We start from the raw sequence: 17,536 nt of genomic DNA on the forward strand, positions 1-17,536 counted from the left end.
AAACTCAGGAAGCATCTCTAAATAACGAAATTTTGTCGAAACGAAATCCATACTTATGAGCAGTAACGTAAAAACAAAGTGAAATCTCATTTTGAAATTTGTTTTGATTTTCAATTTGAGCCTTTTTAATGCTCAATTCTGCTTCTTAAGCTGAAAAAGGGCGTGGGAAAATATTCATCACCGTGGGAAAACCGACTCAAATGCATGAATTTGTCGGTTTTTAGTCAAACGTATGCCTGAATGCTAGGCCAAATATCAAAAATGTTATTCATCGTGCCAAATTCATAACATTGGATCCAGATGAGCCCTAGAATCGGACATTTTCGATGGCATCTCTGAGAAATATTTCGTAATTGGTTGATGCTCCGATGCGTGAGAGAAGTGTAGGCAGTTGCGCCGGAGGCGTTTCGAACTGGTAAGAATGCACTGCCAATTATTCGTGGTCGGTGATTCTAGTGACTGCCATAAATTGCTGTAGAAGGTTCGGAACTTATAATTTGGTACTTTCAGCAAGTTTATTACAGTTTAGTAGCCCGCAAAGATCTTCCATAGTTGGTGTTTTTGCCGCCGGAAGGTGCGCCACATTGTCTCAAGCGCTGAATGTCAGTATCAAAATGAGTTTCAGTCATTTTTTTAGTTTGTTTTTCATAAATTCAAGAGGAAAACGCATGTTTTAGGATCTAAGTTCAAGGAGGACAACTAAACATTTTAGAACATGGATTCCGCTGCGCGCATCACGATATGAATGGGCAATGGCACCTATTAAATCATGCATTTGTGCTTGTATAGTCTGATAAGTTAAGCCTGGCTGATCACTTTCATTGCTCAAATGCTGATTGCATGAGATGATCAATGGGGATAAATGAAAATTTACAAAAGTACCTAAATTGAGAGCAAAATTAAATTTTCAGCCAGAAAGTGTTTGAAAGGAATTGAGGCTTTACATGTACTTATCATAAAGCGCTAAGTGATTTGACAGCCTAAAATAGTCAGATTTAAGTTGATGTCATGGTTTTGTTTGATTTACTTATTCTTTTCTAATTATTTTTGCATTGATATTTTTTTGCATTGGCTCTCCTTGTTTTATATTTTCAGATCCACAAAACGCGATCTTAAACTTTTGCAATACGCTGTGCAGTGTCCACCCTCGGTCCGCATATTGATGCTATTTTTTAGCTTGGTGTCATACTTGTGTTATGGAAATCTGGAGAACTTTTTTCCAAACCATTTGAGTGTAAAATGACCTTTGTAGTTGGCATGATCAAAAGCTTCAATAAAGGAGCAAGCTTATTAGAGTATTATCTGATGAATCAAAACATATTGTGAGAATATAATATCCTGTTCTAAGCTTCTGAGCTTTGCAATAGTTATGATGTTAATCTGCGTCCCAAGCACTGTTTGGCTGGTGCTGTCTTGACAGCCTAGTTTTCACAAGAGCATGTGGGTTCAAATTGTTTGTGAATGAGGTTTAAAGCTAATAATTTTCACCATTGGCAGTGCAAGAAGCTTCAGCAAGTATAGGCTCATGCTGGAGTCCATTCTGAATAACGGAAACCTGTTGATAGAAATTGGTTACCGAGCAATAGGTGCTTTCATGCATGCCAGATGTTAAACAGATTGCTAATTGTCATCAAAAGAAGCAAAGGCCTCATTGCCTACAATACAAGGTAACCCTTCTTTGGTGGTGTGGTGACACTCTTCACCTTCTTCAGAAGGCAAATCTGGCTGCCTTTTGTTTCACATCTGAGAATGTTTGTAATGGCAGTTTTTTATATAAATTTAATCCGAGCCTAATGATTGGAAGGATTCACAAGCACAGAGCCCCTGCGAAGCGAAGCTTGTTGCGGTGACCCTGCCCTCTACCCTCCGATCGCGCAAGGCAATTCCGGCTCAATGACGGAATTTGGAGTCCAAAGTTTAACGTGCGCACATAGTCGCGCACGGCCTAATGTTTGTTGTTGTTTAAGCCTCTCCCAAAGATAGGTACTCACCTAGGCACTTATGGGCATGCTAGCATCACATAAGACATACCTACAAAATCACTGTTCTTCATTTTCTTTGTAATGGGTGTTTTGGAGTGATTTAATGTTCAGGCTTGAGGTTTTCTTTGAAAAGCTGATTAATAATGTGAAATACCACATTTTTCATGAATTATGATGTACTTTGGCACTAAGCTCACATTGTCTTTAGTCTGGCATTATTGATTATAGTGACTGGAACCTGAAGCTTCATCCTCATGCAGCTGGCTGCTTACAGGAAGTCTAATGATGATTTAATCTGAATGGTTCAATATGCTTTTCAAGAATCGTACCTGTCTTCACTTTAGCATTATACTTTTTCGCCACCAAGCTCAATTCAGGATGCTCTTTCCAGCATTCAATTGTGACTTTTTCGCCATTGTAGCCTGACTAGTTGTCTGTTGGCGTTAGCAGGTATCTACCGTAGTGTCATACACTATCGCTGAATGTATTGGTACCTGAAGCCAAATGGTGCCGGTAAATACTTATCCCTAAAGGTTACTGTGTCGATACCGTTGCCAGTTTAAGAGTAGGTAGGTACCGGTAATTCCCCAAAGGTAATGTTACCGGTACCTGCAGCTGAAGGGCATCGGTACTTGCTTGGTGACTGTACCGGTGTACCAGTACCTGCGGCTGTCGGCCTCCGGTACCGTCCGTACCAGCCGCTGACGGTGGCGCCCCCTGTCCGCCTTTTCGCACCCCCGCCAGGTGTCGGCGCCGCGGTCCGCGTCCACTGTCCTCTCAGCCCCAGTAACGGCCGCTCTCCGTTCAAACCCGACTCGTCCCTCTGACCCTGAACCGGCGCTCCCGATCTCACGGTCCGCCCGGTGAACAGTGGCGGCGGAAACCGCCCCGAGTCCGAGCGGTTTCCAGGGGGCCGTCCGTCCCACTGTCCGTCTCTGACATCAGGCGCGTGGCCGGGCTCAGCTGGGTGGGTGACGTTAGAGGTTGTCGACAGGAAACTGATTGATATTGGCGTATTTTAGGGTGGATCATGGGGAAGGGAAGGATCAGAGTGGAACCAAACATTAATGTAATAACATGCTGTTACTTTCATGTGAATCTGTTTGAAACCGAAGCTTTCTCCATATGCCAGTGATGTTGTGTGGTTGGCAAGGCCGGTGCTGATCTGCCACAATTTCGATTTTTGACTAATTGCTCTCATTGTGTAAAAAAAAACAGTGTTTCTGTAAAAATAACAAATCCATTGCAAACACCACTTAAGTTAGTTCACCAAAAAGAAATAGCGGACTTCTGTGTTACAACCCCGTCCCCACTCGGACCCGGGTCCCGTCCTTCCGCCGCTCTCTCTGTGTCACCGGGTGCCTCCGCCGCCGACCGTCATCAGTCACCACGTGCTGTATTTGTGGCGGCGTCACTCGTCACTCTCCGTCCCTCTGTCCCGTCACTCTCCGTCCCTCTGTCCCGGCGGCGTGATGACGGCGGTGACGGCTCCGCGGAGAGGGATGACGGATCGCAGAGTGTTTGTGCCATCAGCTCTGCCGCCACCGCCGCTGACTATTCATGCTTCTGTCTTTCCTGGGTTTCTCTGGTGTGACACGACGCACAGTTTGTTAGTTGTGGCATCTAAAGTAAGGATGTTTTTATGCAGCATGTATTGTTAACGAGTTACTGACTGTATATTGTTTGTTGCAGATTGCTAGCACGGATAAACTGCTGATCGCTTTCAGGTAAGTCAAACTCGGGTCTTTATCAGTGCGTGTTTCTGGTGGTGGCGGTGGTGGTCTTTTGTTGTGTCGACTGTAGTGTTTAGTGTTTCGTGCCTGACTAGTGCGATTTCCGTTGGAGGCCATTTCCCCTCGTCTCTGTGTTTCTCCGTTCGTTTATCGTCCACGCGATTTTGAGCGTTGCTACTCACGCCGTACCCAAACAATAACTGAACACCACCCGTCGGTCTGCCGAAATGTCCCCGGCGGTGTCTGTGTCACGAAATCTCGCTGTCTGTGTCGGAATGATGACGGAGAGCTCCGGCCGTCACACTGTACGGTGACCGATGACGCCATGAAAGTCTGATGAAGACGTGGCCTAGTGTGCGGACTGTGGTCGACACTCGACGGCGCAGACCGGAGCGCCTGCCGACAGTATCGCCGAAACGGCTCGCTATGACTCAGGCTTCCAAGCTCAGGCTCAGGTGACTCGCCGCAGAGTTGGACCCGCAGCGGGTCGGGTGGCGGCGCGGCCACGGTATTTGAAGCGGCTCGCGGGAGGCTCTCACGGTAGCCGGCCGTTCTCAGGAGTGCGTGCCGCCCGTTCGCCAGCACTTCCTGTCATTTGTCAAAGTGGCTACTCATCAGCCTGGTACAATCACGGTACCCGTGAACAATTACACTGATTTAGAAAGGCGTTCGTCTCTGGGCCGGTTCCATTGCTACCTTGCAGATCATATGCTTCTTAGTGACGCATGCATGATTATGAATCTTTCCCTAGCGAGAAGCGTTTGGCCCTGGTAGCCGGCAGGCCAGCGGAGACCCCTCTTCGAATTTAATTACAGTGCCAGGCTTAGTAGCGGTGCGGTGACGGAATCGTCCCGTGACGATATTTGAGGAAGGATGGATCAGATGCGATCCGTGACGGTTCCACGGAGAATCTGTCGGCCGCCGACTGGCATCACTGGTGGGTTAACACATTTCACGCGCTCTGCCGGCTAAATGAAAGATGTCTTGGGGAATTTGAACGAAGTGGTTCGCACCACCTGCACAACGTGAAGGCGTGGAATGGGATGGCCTCTCTGTTTAGCCCTACCACAGCTGAAATCTCCCTGGGTTGTTTTTCTCATTTCACGCTGATGTTTGGGAGTTTGTCGTGTAGTGAACTGAAGGATGGTAGGTAGCTTTACTTGTCTCATTTCACGCTGTTATTTGGGAGGTATGTCAGATAGGTATGCTTCAGGATTTTAGATTGAAAGAAAACATCGGTGTGGAATTTTACGCTTACTAGGTCGTTACAGTTATGGGATTCTAACTGCCTACGAAGGTGCTCCAATGTGAAATTCTCGGGTAGGGGACTGAATCAACTGTGACTCAGCTACTGGACTTTCCAGCAGCAACGGCAATCAGATCCGGATAACCTTTAGCCCAGAAACATTTCTTACGGCGTCTTCACGATCCTGACCGGCCCTGTGCGTTGCACTGCGCCGGACTGCGGTGCACTGCGCGCCGGTAGCACCCACTGCCGGCGCCCGCCCGAGGTTGGGTGGGGTGCGACGTTCTGCCGGTCATCACCCCTCTCGGCGGCCGGCCGTGGCCGTGGCGTCGGCCGTTTTCCCGTGCTTCCGTGCGCTGGCCGCTCCCACGTGGCCGTGTGAGAACACCTCGCCGCCGCCGCCGCCGTGCCGACCTTGCGCCTCTGCGCGGCGCGGCGCGCACCCGCTCCCTGAATAGGTGTAGCTTATGATTAATCCGGCCGCCACGACGGCGCTGGTAATTACTGGCTATTAGAGCGGGCTCATTTCCTGCGCGCTGACCCGACCCCTGACCCGGGCCACGGCGACGGTGGGACCGCGCGGCGGCCTGTCCCTGCGTCTCGCCCCCGCCGCGTTCGGTGGGTGACGGTGCCAATGGGGAGCGTGCGTGAGCCGATCGCGACTCGGCGGTGACTTGCGAACCACCGTCGGCTAGGTGCCGACAATGCCGGGCTGACGACCACCGGGTTACCGACAGCTCTGTGGAATCACGTAAACATAGCGTATCTGCTCCCATCGCTGAATGTAGTGTTGTCGACTCTAGCGGCACCGTTCATTCTGACTGGACGCGGGGATATCGATCTGGGCAGGTGCTGCTGTGCTCCCCTGCTCCCTGCCCTCCCTTCCTCCCCCTCCGTTACCCGTCACGGCGGCAGTAGACCGATGGTTTGGATGTGCGGGATGGGTGCGTTTGTACCGCCCCCGCAGAGCGATCGCCCGCCCCTTGTCATTACACAGTAGACCTCCGTCCTCGCCCTGTCTAAATGTCGGCCACTGGCGGAGGCGGGGCAGTCTGCTGTCAGCGATACCACGAGCATGGATGAAGGAGAACCTTTCATCCATGCCACGAGTGTGTGGGAGGCTTGGTCACGGTGCGACCAGCGACCAGCAGTGGTGTCAACTATCAGCGACGTATTTACTACCGCTGGCCCGAGCGGCGGACTAACTGTACATAGTGCGTATCGCCCCAGTCGCTGCCCTGTCGCCGGTCTGCTCCGTTGGTCCCAGCGGCGGACCACTGCGGCGCCCGGTGCCTTATCGGCCCTGCTGCTGGTCCGCTGCAGCACGGTGGCGCATCTGTTGAGATACAGCAGCTTTCAGCAGCCGCCGTTCCCATCCAAGATTACTTTACTATAGGTTCCCATCGGCGGCGCGCTGATCGGACGGCCGATGTCGCGCCGGTCCTGTGAACGCCTGGACTCGCACTGCCACGGCGCTGCGGTGCGGCTCGGCGGCGTTTTTAGCGGCTGGACGCTGCGTTTTTTCATCACCACTCTACCTGATTCACCGTCCGGCGAGCAGTTTGTTGCGGCGCTGCACTGTTGCTCGCCGAAAGAAAGCCGGCTGGAGATCGCCACGGCCGTCGAGACCGGAAGCCGGTGGCTTTCCCACGCTCCCTGCGCCGAAACCAGCTGGGGACAGATTCGTGGCGACACAGATTTGCAGAGTTGCCGCCGGCCTCTGGCCGGATTACGGGTGCAAACAGACGACGAAACGACGTGGTAGCGACAGTCTGCTGTCTTTGTTCTGATTGGAGTTGCGGTCGGCGGTGGCTGGTTTCGTCAGAACTGAATGCGTGCGCCGTGCGGTGCGGTGGTTTTCTGAACGCGGCCGGGGCGGGACTGTCACGCTGTGACTAGACAAGTCGTGATGAGAGCTGACAGTATCGACAGACCGCCACTTGGTCGCACATTTTCCAGTGATTCGAGCCAGATCATTCCAGCAGTATTTTTTAGAGATATTTTTCATTTAGTCACACTGCTTGAATTTTTCAGATTCAGGATGGCTGGAGTTCATTTTTTTGCGCTAGTTTGATTCAGACATTTCCCCTTATTTTATAGTTGAAACCTAGCTTACCTTGAGTCGTCTACCATCTGGGTTTCACAGAGTGGTTGGGCTGCAGATGGACCTTAACCCTCGCCCGTAAACGGCGATCTGCCACCTTCGCCCATGCAGGGGGGGGGGGGGTTGGTGCGACCCCCCCCCCTTGGCGTTTGAAAACGGAGCGTCGTAGAGCTTAGCGGAAAAGACCAACGGATTGCTCTCGCCGAGATCTCGCGATTGGTGGTATATTTTTTGGTCCTAGGTCAACATTTGACCTACTTTTGACCGGTCAAAGGTCAAATTTTCGGAAAAATATACTTTTTCAAATTTTCCGCGGCGATTGCGGCAAAACGGTGGGAGATGTCGACTTGAAACCTTCACTATCGTGTTCCTTGATCAATTCTCTATCGTTTGGTATGTATTTCGTTTCCCTAGCTCTAAAAATGGCGCGTTGGGAGCGCCGGAAGTCGGCAAGGTCACAGTCGGCGGCAGAAATTCGAAAAATCAAAATTTAAATTTTTGAAATCTGATTGTATTTTTGGATTTGGGATGTCCATTTGCTCCCTATAGAAGCTAATATTGCTGCATATTCCCATTGAGGTGACAAGAATTAGCAAAATAGTGGTTCGGGCGCTTTTCAAAAATAGTACCGGACGCTGTTCCTCTTGTGACGTCATAGCTCCGTGACCTGACCTGACCCGGTCAAGTTTCTTACACCATATGATAGCCAATACTTGCCCCAACATGCCTGGGAAGTTTCATCACGATCCATCAACCGATGTCCGTACCACCGGCAGGAAACCTCGGGCGTTGGCACTCAGTTTGTGAAAATCCGGCCGGAGGCTGTTCCCTTTGTGACGTCATAACTCCGTGACCTGACATGACCCGGTCAAAATTTTTTTATCAAAAGATGCGCAAGGTTTGCCCCATAAGGTACCCAAAATTTGGCGGCGCTGCGCGCCGCCGTTTTTGCACTATTTCCGAAAAACCTCAGGGGGGGGGGGTTGCACCAACCCCCCCCCTACATGGGCGAGGGTTAAATGCTTTTGAACAGCGGGTTTGTTAGGGTTTACATGCATTTTCATATATCATTGCATGCACTTTCATCAAGTATTTATATTGCCCCAAATGTGTAAATCCGGTTTCTAAACAAATTCGTTTCACTGCACGACCTACCGACCAGCCTACCGCACCGCTTGTGATCCGAAACACACGAGGCTCAGCCGGTTTCGTCACACTTTGGAAGACATGCAGAGAGCATGCCTTTCATCACGCATTCGACTAAACTATTGCTAGTGCAAGCTGTTCCTGTAAGTTTAAACTTAAACGATGTTGTTGTAATTCTGCTTTTTCCGATATTTTGGGAAGACATAGCCTTCATATCGCCCGGTGGAGCGCCGGTGGTGTTCGCTGACTACTCTATGTATTTGGTTCAATGTTGTGCTAGCCCTCCGGACGTTTGAACAGTCCGATCAAAGTATTCCTTATTCCCTTACTCAAAGTTTGGCCACCAGTGATGCTCGGCCGCTCCGCTACTCTTGTTCGGATTCTCTAAGTCGAGCTTTGTGCTTTGCTTTGGGTTATTTCATTGGGTAAAAACTGTTTCTATCGTTTCATGTTTTATTTTGTGTTTTCTGTCACGGGTGCCATGCTCTCTAATCTCAATCACTGTCTCTTTACCCGTCTTCGTACTCTGTCCATTGTCGGGGAGCCCTGTACCCAATCTTTCTTACCATTTATCGTCTGTTCCGTAACGTATGTCCCATCTCGTCCCCTCTCACCCCATCCCCAAACATATACCCCGCCCTCTGTGTTCGGTGAGCGCTGACGGGTGTCGCCGGTTGGCAGCTCTCTCAGAACTCCTCTCGTGATGCAGCGTGGGACCGCCGTCCGGCGCCGCCCCGGCCCACACCTCATGCACTGCCCACGCCGTGTCTCTCTGCCTGTGCCGCCGTGTGTCCCTCCGTGTCAGTGTCAGTGTCAGTGCCGCAGCAGGTGGACGTCCGCGGGGATCTGAAAACAGACGGGTGTGTCGGTAGCTCAGGTGGGTCGGCCATCGCTCATAAACGGCCTGTCACTCGTTTTGTTTGTGTGCCACTGTGCCCCGTTATGCATGTGTGCATGATCAGTGTGCCATTGATGCATCCCTGGTGCCATGTGACTACTGCCCTGCTGGTATCTCATCACCCACCTTCTGTCCCGCTCCTCTTCTCACCCATCAGTGTGTGTCCGTTACAGCCGAACCGATCCTACTCCGGGGTGATCCTCCTGCTGTACTGATCCGAAGACAGTGCGCCCGGACACACTGCCGGAGCGCGCTGTCAGAGATGGCTGCTCCGGCGTGCCCGATGGACGCGGCCAACACCCTCCTGCTCCTGTCGGCCGGCTCCAGCGGCGTCCAAGGACTCCCGACGGACTCCTCCGGTACCGTCCGAAGTCTGCAGGACTCCTCCGGCACCGTCCGGAGTCTGCCGACGGACTCCTATGACGTCCTCCCAGCTCCGCCGGTGGACTCCTCCCGCACCATCCAGCTGGCGCCAGTGAACCCGCCGTCCGCCACTCTCCAACTCCTGTCCGGGATAGTCCCGACGCCCGGCCTGCTGGCAATGGTGGACTGCCGACTGCGGCACCAGCAACAGCAGCTACAGCGGCCGCTCAGTTTCCTACTCTGGAACCCAGAGACTCCGCAAGTGCTCCATCCGGTCTCGGTGGTCTATATCCTGTATCCGGCCAGCTCCACCAACCTACCCGCTCAGGTAAGTTTCCTGATATGTCCCCGGTGTCATTGTAGAGGTGCCCCTTGAACCATATGGCCATTTGTAAAGAAGCAAACATTAGTAGTACTTGCCATTTCCCAACATATCCATTTGTTTCAGTTCATGTATTTAGTTGTTGCCTTCTGAATCCTAAGACTCCTTATGTGCGTGTATGGCTCCTTATGTTTCATAACTGCGTGTGTGTATTGTAAGCCTCTATACCGATATGGCTGGTCCTCCGGTCGGTCTGAAGAGCCCAGTCCAGTCGCCAGTCCCGTGACCGCTCCGGCTTGTCCAGTCGCCATTCCCGTGACCGCTCCGGCCCAGTCGCCAGTCCCGTGACCGCTCCGCCCCAGTGGCCAGTCCCGTGACCGCTCCGCCCCAGTCGCCAGTCCCGTGACCGCTCCGGCTAGTCTAGTCACCAGTCCTGTGACTGCCCTGGTCCAGCCGCCAGTCCTGTGACCGCTCCGCCCCAGTCACCAGTCCTGTGACTGCTCTGGTCCAGCCGCCAGTCCTGTGACCGCCCTGGCCAGACGGCCGGCCGACTGGTCACGAGTGGACACTTTTCTGCACCTCGGGGACGCTGAGAGCTTGGTCACACCGCGCCCCGCCGACAATCTTCGCCGTCTGTGCATTTTTGACGGCCGCTCAGATGGGCGCCCATTGTAATTGGCCGCTGTGCTCGCCAGTCAGGCCCGCCGACCCGGCTCTCTGATGAGCGGTGTGTCACGGACGATGCGACGTTTTTCATCGATCCCAGTCGGGGACGTTTCACTGAGCTCCGCGCACACCAGGCGATGGTATCTGCCAGAGAGGGTTCGTCTGGTTCGGCAGAGAGTCAGCCACGACTAGGCTGCAGAAGAATTGTTTTGTCAACGGTATCGGCATTACGTTGAAGTTTTCATTTGTGTCTGCCAATTATATTGTTCAGAAAGTCCCTCTTTTCAGCGTTGTTTGCTTTACTGATCAAACAGCGCTGTTTCAACAGGTGTGGGAACATGCTATTTTTAGCTGTTGTCGCGATAAGTTTGTGCACGACACTTTCTACATGACAAGTATCTGATTTTATGGTGGCACTGACCCGGTGAAGCAAGACATCCAACATGGGACCCAGTTTATGAACTGGCGAGAGACTGGGTGGTGCGTTTCTTCTTCGTTCAGAATCGTGCTCTTGACTCTTTCAAGACTCTAGGCTTGCGTCTTTTTGTCTTAGAATGGCTATCTTCTGGAGAATGTGGCCGGCCTGTATTCAGTAGTCTCGGTACAGACCTGACACGGGTCGGTATTTTGACCGGTGACCCTCCCGGCCCTCTGACACCCTCCGCCCGTCGCCGTCGGTCCGGAGCGATCGGTGACAGCTGGCCGGCCGGAGGCGGCGGCGGCGGCGGCGGCCTTGCCGTCCGGTCTGCACTGGGACGGCCGTTCCCACGCCGCCGCGTCCGGAGCTACTTCCGGAGGTCGTGAGGCGGCCGGAGCGAGCGGGACGCGCCGCGCCGCTCTGACCGGGCCGCGCTAATCCGAGACCAGCGACGGCCGGCGTCACGAGCACCCCGGCCGGCCGCCGAGCCGGCGTCACCGCGGTGCGGAGTTTGGGGCGCCCCGACCTTGGCGGCGCACAAGTAGAGCGGTGGCCGGCCGTTTGTTCCGGCCAGGCCGGGCGGGCGGCGCGGGGTCAGGCACCCCGCGGAGGGTCTCATCGGAAGCCGGCGGATGAGCAGCCTAATGACAGGTATCCCGCGCACCTGTCGGGCGGTAGGGGGCGCCCGCTCCCCTCCCCCCGGACGGCCCTGATGGGAGGGTAGGAGGGAGAGCGGCCACCCGCCAGAGTGGTCACTGCCGGACGCTGGGTCGGACGCGGGCCGTGCAGCGCTGTCCGAGACGGTGTCTCTCCCTCTCTGCGCGTGTCGTGTGCCGCCGTGTGAACTCTGTCTGCTCGGAGTGCCGCGCAGCAGACCCAGCGCCACGCGACCCGCTGCCGCCGCACCAGCTGATCGTCCTGTGAACCGCCCACCCGCCTGGGAACATGACGGTACGTCGGGGATCGCGCCGCCAGCAGTTGGTTGGCGGTTGACATGGGCGTGTCATATTGAGTATCGGCTACTGGGCCGCCGCGGCTGCGCGTCGTATGATGGGGTGACATGGTACAGTTCGATGCGAATTGCAGTGATGGTTCGCTTCATGGATAGATATTGACTGGAATAGGTGGATGGTTGAGCGATGTTGGAGTATCCATTATGTTCACCATCGATCGCTCGCACGGGGCATCATTTTTAATGCCCGTTTCATGCGAGGATCCTCTTCCTTCCGAGGCATCTGCCCACAAAGGCTGTTGTTTTATTTTATGCGTGCACGCAATGGCGTACAAAAACAGCGGCGAGCTACCCATCCCTCGATGGGCGCCGCTCCGTGTCGAATGGGCCCGGTGTGTGTGCGAGCGGCCCGCTCTCCTGTCTAAGGGCAGTTCGGGTGAATGCGGCCGTTAAATTCTGCCAAACGGCCGTTCCGAGTGATTGTTGCCGGCTGGAATTGCCGCGGCCGACCGGCTGCCACCTATTCACGAGGAGTGAGGTAGGGGAACGTTTAGGGGTCGGTGGGGAGCGGTGCGGTCCTTGATTAGCGGCACAGAGGCGGAATTTAACCGCCGGGATGGTCACATTAGTGCCGCTGGGGTAGAACCATCAACTAACGATCATAATTGGCGATAATGGGTGCTTGAATTGATTTTTGGTTCATTAACAATGAGAGGTAGGTGTTCTACTGATTTCATTACGATTGGTAGGCATTGGAGAGGTTATAGATACGCCGTTCAACTTTCTTCTTTTCGCCTAATACTCATTCTTATACAAATAAGCAATGGTGCTGGTAAATCCATGCAGCACGTTTCAAAAGACGGCCCCGTATTTTGTCTGCCCGACACCAAAACTATGTCACAGCCGTTTACGTCATGTTTGGCTGGATCGAGAGCCCGAATTTTTCAATTAAAGACCTCGTAATCGTCACGCGTGGTGTGAACGAACTAGGAAATCCCGCCCAACATCAAAACTTGTCACGAAAGTCGCCGTCCTCTAGCGAACTGCGTGGAGTGTTCACACTATACTGTGATCAGCCGGGGATCATCGTACCGGCAGTTTATGTGTATGACATTTGCCACCCGAAAAATAGAGTCACTGGCGGGCAGAGCCAAACGATAGGTAATGTCGTGCCGATCGCTCTCTTTTCCAGGCCGATTTCTGATCACATCCGGCCATTGCAGTCAGTGCAGGAGATATACAGACTGGGAATTCTATGAGACCCTCTGTTCCTGGACATTCTATGTGGATGAGCGGGAATTGAGGACGTAGCGGTGCTGTGGGGTCGCTGCCCTTCGCCCTGTTTCAGTCCATGTTGAGAGTGCTGGGAGTGTGAGTGCTGTTGTTCAGAAGGCACGATGGTCGCTGTTTTTCTGGTTCAGATGTGACGCTGCTTTGTTCCACGTCTCACCGTTCTCACGTGAAATGACGTCACGACTGACATCACAGGCAGCGTGTGGACATTGGCATGATTTGTCTCAGCAGAGGAGAGCTGTGTCTTTCATGAACTGACAGTGGAACTGTCAGATGGCATTGCTCAGCAGAGGAACATATGTAGAGCACGGACGTTATTGCCGGCTTGGCAGTTATGCTGCTAGACTTAAAGCTAATGGGCAGTGAAGACTGCCCAGGATTCCCCTGCCACGATCCTCTAACCTGAAGTAGGAATAGGTGGCACGCGCCATTGTGGACGATGTGTGTGACACGCGTCAGTTTGTCTTGGAGTGTGTGGCTATGCTATCATCTGTTCTCCACTCGAAAGTAAAGCTCGCGTGGCACGCGCGACTCCACAGTGCAGTACGTGTGTGGCACGTGCCACTCAGTACACATAGCACGTGTGGCACGCGTCACCATCCGGCCGGTAGCCGTGCCTCTGCCGGGCTCCATCCCAATTAGCCATCATTTCCCGCTGGAACTGCTGCGTCACGGCCTGGAATGCTGAGAGGCGGACGGACCGTCCTTCCCACTGGGTTACGAGCTGTGTCGCTGTCGGATGGTGTGGGACGGGTGTCAGCGCCGGAGCTGTTTATTTGCCGGACGCTGGCCGACGGTGCTACCGAGCCATTAGCTGCTGGGACTGGGATTGGATCGGGCTGTGACTACCCCGTGACGCATGGACGCTGTGCTGGAGCCGGCCAGCAGCCGCGGCCGGCAACGCCTCTCTGTTTATCCAGACCGATCGGCAGCAAAAATGCAGCCGGCTCGAGTGGCGACGGCCGCTGCAATGTCGCCGCTGCAGCCGTGGCGCCGTCGGCCTCCTGTCGTTCTCATGGTGCAGCCGACGGCGTTCCCACGGCGACCTGGTTCGCGCCGCCGCCGGGAGATGGCAGCAGCGGCCGCGTGCGCCGCCGCCGTGCCGATATGAGAAATCGGCCCGGCCGTGGGAACCGAGGAGCGCGCCGCGGCCGTAATTGTAGACATCCTGTGTTACGTGCCGAGCGGGCTCGTTGGTCGGGCCGGACGCGCGGCCCTCGCGCGACCAGAATGAATGGCAGAGCCGGGTGTGACCTGTGACCCGAGCGGCCGCACCGCAACCTTCTGCCGTTTTTAGCGGCCCAAATTGCGCCCGAGGTCGCCAAGTTGAAGGATGGCTATGATTATGTCATTGTTCGACATGACAGTTTGCCCTGTGCTAATTGTAGTCGAAATTGCGAGTAAACGGAAAGTGTATGATTCCGTACTATCGCTCATCCTGAATTGGTGTGCGTTTCTATTCAGCGTGACAATCATCGTGAGTGACCGGTTTAGATTCTATATCTCGATTTCATGGCGTTAGTATTAGGCGCGCCGTTTTCTGCCGATGGTCTCGGAATACGATAATAATGACACCCTGTGACAGTTTCCCTCATCTGGGAAACTGGGCGTGACGAAGATGCGTGGCACCCCCGCCCAGGTTCACTGGGAATTCCCTCCGTGGGAGTCCGGTCATCGTTGATAGCGCAGCTCCGCTCGTCGTGCGACTCCGAGCTACTCTGTCAGTCCAGGCAGAAAGGCATGTGCTGCCAATTTCACGGTAGGACCCTTCCTCGTGGACCGGTGCGCCCTTCCACCGCGGTGACTGACTCCCGTGGCTGCTCCACTGACTTCCGTGACCGCTCCACTGACTCCCGTGGTGGCTGCTCCGCTGACTCCCGTGGTGACTGCTCTGCTGAGTGCTGACTCCCGGTGTTACTCGGCCGTGGGCCGGCCGGCCCGCCAGCTGACCGTGGCCGGCGCCGCGGGCAGTCTCAGAAGGAGGGACCGGGCCGCCCCGCCGCGTCCCCTCCGGAAACCTCCCGTGTGTGTGAGTGTGTGTGTGTGTGTGTGAGTAGCGCCCCAGGAATGTGTCACGGCCGGTGGCCAGCCGGTGCCCTGGACCGGAGACCCAGAACCAGTCCCGTGACTGCCGGGTGACGCGTCTCTTGGCCCGGGGCGACGGACACTGCTGCGTCGCGCTCGACGGACTCTGGACATGAGGAACATATCCAAACAAAGACGTATCAACAGACCATATCTGGAAACTATTTCCTACCCCGGCTTCATCGCTCAGGGCGCCATCGTCAGTTTTCCCGACGGCGGTCAGCTACGAAGCCGTGGACAGTCTCGTTGGACACGGGTTTCGTCTTCACGGCCGGTCGTCCTCTGGTGAGCACGGTGGCGCGTCGGCCGCTCCAGTGCCCGCCCGGCCGGCCGGTCCCCACACTGCGTACCGTGGGAGCCGATCGGCCGAGCGGTCTCCCCCGGTGTGCGCCGGGCCGGTTTATTCCAGGTGCGGCGGCGGTGGCGTGTATTGGGCCACAGGACGCGTTAAAAACGCTGGGATTTGTGAGCGTGTACTGCGGACGACTAGTGGGACTGGAGGACAGGGTGGGATTCAGTAGCAGTCGGTCTCTCGTTGTCGAATGTCGAGACGGAGGGTTGGGGACGTTACATATGGTAGTTGAAGCTTCGAGCTGGTCTGTATGCCAAACAAAGTCGCACTTCTGGATAGAAAGAGTGTTGAACGAGATTTGTCTCGGGAGCTGAATGCTGTCCTCTTTCAAGTTATAGTTTTTGACGAAACATGAGACTTTTTATTAGGGGTTTAATACACGATAACTAAGAGGCCTGTAAGGCGGGAACAGCTTGGTTTCTAAGTCGTTTTCACAGTGTACCCGAACAACAACACCTCCGATGCAGTGAGGGTTGCAGTGAGGGTTGAGGATGACGCAGCCCTCGCCGCGTTTCACCAGCTCATCCTCTCATCAGCCGCGATCCGTCCCCTCCGCTACCGTCGCCGCCCCCGAGAGACGGGCCAAGGATGTCGGCTGTAATCGATCCTGTTGCAAGGCCCTTCGCACGGCGCCGGCGACCCCTGTGACCTGCCGGAGGCCAGGGGCGGCTCGGCCCGCCCGCCGGGGGCAGAGGCCAGCGCCGAGCGGCGGCAGAGGCGCCCGCCGCCGACCCGCCGGTTCGCACGCGCCGTTTGGCGTTTAATTTGCCACCGGTGGCGGGTCGGTAGAAAGTGAGACGGTGGGGAAAGGTGTGGTCCGCCGGCCCGGCGGTGACCCGGCGGTGACCTGGGGCGGCGCGGTTCGCCGGGTCACGGCGCTCCTGACAGCTGCCGTCCGGTGAGCGCCAATCGCGCCGCCGGCTCCAAACGAACGTCGTGAGAACGCTCTGAGTGGTCGGACCAGAGACCCGCCGCGGGACCTGGATCTGCGGCGAACTCATCAGTCGCATCAGTTCCGACTCACAAACAGCTGCGATGGCTTCCCAATGAAGACAGGCCTTTTCCGACGAATGTGTCCATTTGTCTAACCTTTCCCGTGAACGTCCATACCTTTGATTGAACGATTGAAAGGCTATCCTAATTCCTAATTCCTCTCTGCCACTGTGCTGGTTGTTATAGACGATTCCAAAATTGGAGATGGTTCCTTTTTTTCCATGGAACAATTATTTTTGCGTTTCTGTTGCAGCTCTGCCTTTGTTGTTGCATATTTTGCGGTATCACAAACACCAGAAATTGCCACAGTATTGTCAAGGCTGTATCCCCTAAGTGGCGTCTTGGTTCAAGGTAACAATGGTTCTCGCCGCAGCCTTGAATAATACAGCTCTCAAACGCCAGAACCAGTGAATCAGCACAATGGGCCCAACTTCAACTGTGTCCGTGACACAACACAAGTGATACTGGATAAATATTCAATGTTGTTGAGTACGGAAGACAAAGCATGATGGTGCTGATGTGTTCTTTGAAACTTGCCATTTAATGGATTTATTTGAATGATTGTGATTTGTAGAGTGCTTTGACTCCCTGTCGAAAAGAATATGGTGCAGACCCGCCCACGAACTTAATTCATGCAAATAGGACAAAGTGTCCTCATTGCCGGCAAGTAACGGACTCTCGGCGACCGGACCGGCTCGTTTTGTCCGGAAGCATGTCCAGCAGCGATCCCGGGTCGTCTGCGGCTGGACGGTATTGCCGTTCGCACGCTGAACGCTCCGATGTGTGCGGGGCTCCCACCGGTGCTGGGTTTACGCGGTTGGTGTGAAAGCGGCCGGTGCAGCGGGCGGCTACATCAGACCACCCGTCGCAGCAGTTCGGACGTCCGAACTGCAGCAAAACTGCAGTGGAGAGGACCGCCTGCAAAACTGCAGTGGAGAGCGGACCACCGGCTCAGATATGGTCGGCAGCGCCCTGGTCTGATA

The 17,536-nt window shown here is 54.5% G+C and overlaps 1 protein-coding gene across 3 annotated transcripts in view; it reads left to right on the forward strand.

Moving 5' to 3' along the window:
• Positions 1-368: 368 nt before the first annotated feature.
• Positions 369-17,536, forward strand: part of LOC122365578 (recombining binding protein suppressor of hairless-like) — a 49,331-nt gene continuing 32,163 nt past the window's right edge. Inside the window, exons 1-3 of one of the 3 annotated variants that reach the window (XM_043336912.1) lie at positions 369-415; positions 3,675-3,709; positions 9,283-9,800. In XM_043336912.1, the coding sequence (XP_043192847.1) occupies positions 9,372-9,800 (429 nt within the window). In that variant the 5' untranslated portion in view covers positions 369-415; positions 3,675-3,709; positions 9,283-9,371. Of the gene's footprint in view, positions 416-464; positions 603-3,674; positions 3,710-9,282; positions 9,801-17,536 lie in introns of those variants that run through there. The other 2 variants (XM_043336929.1, XM_043336920.1) reach the window with 2 other exon arrangements.

This window comes from Amphibalanus amphitrite, unplaced genomic scaffold, assembly GCF_019059575.1.
Source record: "Amphibalanus amphitrite isolate SeventyFive unplaced genomic scaffold, NRLGWU_Aamphi_draft 000028F_arrow, whole genome shotgun sequence".
In the NCBI taxonomy this organism is placed as follows: Eukaryota; Metazoa; Arthropoda; class Thecostraca; order Balanomorpha; family Balanidae; genus Amphibalanus; species Amphibalanus amphitrite.